At 36.5% G+C, this 6013-nt stretch overlaps 1 protein-coding gene across 1 annotated transcript; it reads right to left on the minus strand.

Moving 5' to 3' along the window:
- Positions 1 to 1518: 1518 nt before the first annotated feature.
- LOC126715594 (ABC transporter I family member 1) lies at positions 1519 to 3632 on the minus strand. The gene is made up of 2 exons (XM_050416285.1): positions 3331 to 3632; positions 1519 to 2480 (listed from the first exon to the last, which is right to left on the minus strand). Exon 2 carries the CDS (start codon positions 2397 to 2399, stop codon positions 1713 to 1715), a length of 687 nt encoding a protein of 228 aa, XP_050272242.1. The 5' UTR covers positions 2400 to 2480; positions 3331 to 3632; the 3' UTR covers positions 1519 to 1712.
- Between the last annotated feature and the right edge of the window lie 2381 nt (positions 3633 to 6013).

Consider the following 6013-nt stretch of genomic DNA (forward strand, 5'->3'; position numbering starts at 1 on the left):
TTTGTAATTAAATCATGTTGTAGAGATATTTGCAAACTAAGAAGTTTCAAGGAAGTTCCTTTCCCACTCACTTTTAACCCCCATCACATAATGTGTGTGTTTTGATACAACTTATTTTGCTAAAAACTAAAAACTGAAAACAATAAAAAAAAAAAAAAAATTCTGTTTATTACTGTTTAGCACTGTTCATTGACCTAAAATCACTGTTCATGGCCAATGAACAGTGCATAATGCGCTAGACTTAAAAAAAAAAAAAGAAAAACGCCCAAAACGCAGATGCAGCCGCACTACCCAAACAGACCATTAATATCTGACTATCTTTTCTTTTTTGTTTTTCTTTTTTTTTCCTTTTTTTATCTCACAAAATCACATCTTTTTTCTACTTCCCCTCCCACGGTCTTTTCTCTTTATTTATTTTTTTTAATCGTTTCCTTTGCCATAGCTCTCAAGAACTTGTTTCTCTCCTCTCTCATGGTAGCAGCAAGCTCTCCATGGCAGTGGTGACAACAGCGGCTTCAATTTGGGTTTGGGTTTGATTTTGAGTTTGGGTTGATTGGGTTTTTTGTTGAAAGTTTGATTTTGGGTTCTCTTTTGTTGAGTTTTCCATTGAAGGTTTGATTTTGGGTTTGGATTGATTTTTGGTTTGATTTTCCTTTGTTTTTGGTTGATTTTGTGATTGGAATACTATGGGTTGTGATGAGTTGTGATGGGTTGTGGTGATGGTGGTGATTGAGTGGTGGTTGGGCAGTGTTGGGTGGATTTGCAGCAAACTAGGATGGACACAGACAAAGAAAAGAGAGAGAAAGAGAGAAATTAATAAAATAATGTATACAATGCTACCGTAACCGTGTATATTTACACGATAACTGTAGCATCTTTGTATATTTAGAAAGATTGATACAGATGTTTTTTGTGCTTGTGTAAATTTTTGCACTTTCTGTATTTTGCAATGACTCTCTAAGAAGAACTTGTACCTTAACTGAACTTCATGAAATTTCCATCAGCGACATCCAGGGTTAAAGGTTCAAATCCATCACTAAGTTACACGCTTCTATATACACTTCAACATGATTTCAACTAGTCTGTGTGTTCTCAATTTCAGCTTAACTGTGTGTCCTGTACATATAACGTGTAACTATTACCATTTTCTCAATATAATTCCAGAATCTAGTATGTGCCAATAAAGTGACTGCAGTCTGGTAAAAAAAAAAAAAACTGTAGTCTTGTGTGGTTGGATGTGCTTTACTTTCTATTTGATGTACATGCGCATCCTGAAAGGTCTCCTCCTTGTAGAGAAAGGTCATGTGTTTACCCAGAACCCGCAAAAAGGTATGGGAAACTGAAAACACCTACAAAATGAGGGTTGCAACTTACTATGGAAATATGTTGAAGAACATCCAACATGCTAGTAATTTGATTAATTTCATTCATTGATATTCAACCCAAAAAAATAAATAATTTGGTTGTTAAATTCGTAGTATTAGTATATTGAAATTCAACCTGGATCCAGTCCCAGAGTGCTGATAATTTTGTTGTCAATTTCATTCCTTGTTATTCAGACCATCAGAGTGCTACAACTCAACGCTGGTCCCACAGCCTTTGAAAAGATACAAATTAATAACGAAGAAGAAGAAAAAGAACCAAAGATGCATTTTCATATCTGCAATTCCAGTGTCTTCTATGGGTCATTGTGAAACAAAATTGGGATGGTATTAGAAGTCTGCACGATCAAGCATATCTACCAATGTAATCCTTCTCGGGAATCTTGGTGGCAGCCGCAGATACATGGCATCTTCCATCTTAATTGGCAGATGTGTTGCCACAATAACAATGCCACCCTTCTTTCTATGCTCAGAAATGATATACTCAAGTAACTTCACCCCATCATCATCTAATGCAACTGAAGGCTCATCGAGCAACCAAATTGGCCGATCCAGTGCCAGCAGCCTTGCAAGCTGCAGCCTTTTCCGCTGGCCCATTGACAGCAATCTTGCCTTCTCCTTTGCCAACCGTCCAAGACCCATCAGCTCCAATGCAGGCATAGAGTTCCCTTGCTTACCTTCAAGAACTTCAAACCATTGAACATTGTCAAGGACTGTAAACTTCTCTTTGATGGCATCTTTCAGGGAGAGCCAATTGAGCTGAAGCTTGTATTGGTGGAACACTCCTGATTGTGTAATGTCATGACCATTCCATAGGATCTGACCAGCAGAAGGTTTAGAAAATCCAGCTAACATACGGAGAAAAGTGGTCTTGCCTGAACCATTGGTGCCTGTAAGCACAAGTGCTCCACCATCGTGAAGGGATACATTTACATGTCGCAGTATTTGTTGGGCATTTCTCATGCAAGAGACATTGTTGAGGAGGAGACGTGGGATAGGTGGTTTTCTGAGAGACATTGAACTTTTGGGAAACAGCAAAATTACTGCTACAACAATAAGATTTTCAATGTTGGGGAGAGCCTTTTGAGTGTTAGCTATCTGCAAAAAATGCAGCCAACAAAACCCAGTCTCAGTACTTAGTATAAGCCAGACTTGTGTGAAATTGACAGCAAGATAAGTCCATTGAAGAAGTATAAAATTTTGAGATAAACCCTTTAATCCAAATGCATGAAAACTTACAGCAGAAGAGGAACAAACAAAAGACAAAAAATCAGTATAGGTAAACTGTGAAGGTATAACAAGAGTACATAGTTTCGCTAACACAAATAAAACCCTAAGAAGCTCAGACACTCCAAAAACCCAGATTGTTGGGAAGAGTATTTTAAAAAAATTTCTTTGATTAAATAAAAAAATATGCCTATATATAAATACAATGTACCTAAGGGTATATTATCATATTCACACCGTGTTGTGTCATATTTTTTCAAGAATTGTTGTATCATCATGTCCTATGTCATAATTTTTTCATGAATTGTCGTATTGTCATGTCCCATGAATTGTCGTATTTCTTCTTAGATAAAATTAGACTTAGCAAAAACCAAAGGCGTCTTTCATCCATCTTTTTTGAACTGCCCATTTTCAAAAAAACTGGAAAATAAGCTGTACTAAGTGGACTAAAAGTGCGGTGCATTTTTACAAACAGTTGGCATGCGTAAGTTACGCATGCCAACTGTATTAGAAAAGAACCGGTTAGTAGAGGGAAAAAAAAATTTAGTTTCAAATGAATTACAAAAATAATCTGGCACATCCTTTTAACCAAAAAAACAAAAATTTTGGTAAATCCTATTAAACATTGGTTCTAAACAAAATCATTGACCAGATAAACTACAAATCCGGTCTAAGAGATTAACCACAAAACAATCACAAATCAAAACCCTAAAAATTTTACCTTTCTCTCTAGTCTCTGCTCTCCGCCTCTCTCTAGTCTCCAGTCTCCACTGTTCAGTCTGTTCTCATCTGCTCAACAGAAAACAGCTCAAGGCTCAAGCAAGGCAGCAAGCTTGAAGCTCCTCCGCCTGGACGGCTGGTCCAGCTGGACCGCCTCAGCCTCACTCTGATTCTCTGCTGTCCGCCTCTCTCAAGTCTCAACTGCTCACCTCACCGTATCAGGTTCTGAGGTTTAGGAATCGGGTATAAAATTATAAATATTATTTGTTAAGAACTTAAGATAACTTTGTTTATTTGGGCTCTCCCTGTCCCTGGCTGGTTTTGTAACTTTGTTTATCACTTATCAGTTTATCATTATGGCTGCCTGGACCCTCCCTGGACTGGCCGTTAAATTTGGGCCTTCAAGGGTTTTTTTTTTTTTTGGTGGGTCTTATTAATAAGTCTTGTGTCAGTGTTATGGCTGTGCTTAATTTTTTTTTTTTTTAATTTATACAGGTTGAGATTACTAAAAATTTGTTATTGTTCAGTAAAACTACAACAATACTTTTTATATAAATCAGGTTCTATTTCTCATTTGCTTTACACTTGAAAGTTATTTTTTTATTTTAGTCTTTATAAATATATTGTTTGATTAGAAATGTCTACTAGAAAATATGCATCTGAATATGAAAAACTTAAAAAAAGAAAAAAAGAAGAAAAATTAATTGAGTCTCAAAAAAGATCAATGGATAAATTTGTTATTAGTAATAAACAAAATATAACACAAAAGTTAGATGAAAATATCACAAATGAGCAAGAAATTCACCAAAATAATTTAGAAGAAAATGATGTTCAATTTTGCAATACAACAAATCTTGATAATGAACTTCAAAATAATTCAGAAGAAAATGAAAATAGGTGTAAATGCACTTTTAGTCCCTAAGTTTTTCACGTTTTTCTATTTTGGTCCCTAAGTTTTTTTTTTACCACTTTTAGTCCCAAAAACAATTGACGCCCCTCATTTTAGTCCTTACCGTCAGCCAACTAACGGGAGATGCTGATGTGGCTGACGGAAAGAACTGTAAATCATTTTAAAATATTAAAAAGTACAGTCTGTTTTAGCACGTGGCCTTCCCGCGCAACTTACTCACACACGCCCACTGTTCATGTCTACTTTATCACCGTAAATCCCCAAATGATCTTTAATCTTTAATCCCTAGACTTTATCTCAGAGTTCCTCTATTCATCACCGAAAATCCAAAACTCCGGCTTTTGTTCATCACCAAAAATCCCCAAATATCGTCTTTGATCTTTAATCCCTAGACTCAGAGTTCCTCATCACCAAAAATCCTAGCTTGATCTTCTTAGACTTTTGCTTGGCTGTCACTTGAAGCCACAATCAAAACCCATCTTTGCCACTTGAAGGCAGTATTTTTTTTCTCTCTCTCTCTCTGTATGTGAAAAGGTATTTGCTTTCTCTGTCTATGTCCGTATTTATATGTTGACAATATGCTTGTTGGTTGGTTCTGGTAGTAGGGCCATAATGTTTTTGTTTGCTTTTTGTATGCTTTTGTATTTTACTTTTGATTGTGGTCCATATGTTCCCTATGTGCCCCTGTTGAAAAGAGTTAAGTAAGGCTAACAATATTGTATGAGGGTTTTTTGTGTAATTTGATAACTATGCATGTCTATTTTAGTACGACAAAACCATTGAAGTCAGTGCTGTATTGTGAAAAATTATTTGATTAGTGTTGTGTTGGTAATACTTTATTAAGTGTTGTGTTGTGTGCATGCAGAATGAAATATTTTATTAGGTGCTGTGTTCGTAAATGAGTGTTGTATTGTTCTTGCATTGTTTAATTGAAGTTGTTTTGGCATGCAGAATGGATGACCTATTCAGTATATCCGTGCATCATGGTGGCTATTTTACTAAGAACCCTAAAATATATGTGGGAGGTAATGTAGATATAGTTGATAATTGTGACCTTGATAAGTGGTCCAAGGTTGAGATAGAGGGTATATGTAGAGACATTGGGTACACATCTGTTAGCAGGATATGGTATACAATGCCTGGTATAGACCAAGATAGGGCAAACTTCCATTTGGTTGTTGATGATCATGATACCATGTACATGACAGAATTAGTGAAGGGTCATGAAGAGATTCATGTGTATGCGGAGCACCAAATAGATGATCCTATACTAATTGATGAAGGAGAGGATGTTAACGAGGGTGTGCAGCCATTGGCAGTGGAGCAAGGCCCTATGGGTTATTATAGTGATGGTAGTGATGGTAGTGATGATGATGACTATGATGGAAGTGATTTTTTCAGTTTTTATGATAATGATGATCAAACTTTTAACAATGAGGATGAGCCAACTGAGGTGGATGCTAATGATCAAACTTTTAATGTTGATGTTACTGCTTCCCAGGTGGGTTCAAGGAGAGTAGGTAAAGAACCTATTACTGAGCACCCACCTCAGGTCTTTATCATAAGTGATGGCAGTGATAGTGAAGGTGGGGGAAGTGGGCTAGATGATGAGGTAGAGTTGAACCATGGTGTTAGAGACTTTGTTGAAGATAGTAGTGATAGTTGGGATGGTAAGGATGATGATGATGATGTTGAACCAGGCCAAATGAGTGTTGGTGTAATGAACTTTGATTATGAGAGTGAGGAATTACACAGTTTGGTGGAATCATCATCT

Source organism: Quercus robur, chromosome 2, assembly GCF_932294415.1.
Source record: "Quercus robur chromosome 2, dhQueRobu3.1, whole genome shotgun sequence".
Lineage (NCBI taxonomy): Eukaryota > Viridiplantae > Streptophyta > Magnoliopsida > Fagales > Fagaceae > Quercus > Quercus robur.

Excerpts from the sequence above, each read along its gene's own strand:
- LOC126715594 (XM_050416285.1), bottom strand. The coding sequence starts at position 2,399 with ATGTCTCTCAGAAAACCACCTATCCCACGTCTCCTCCTCAACAATGTC.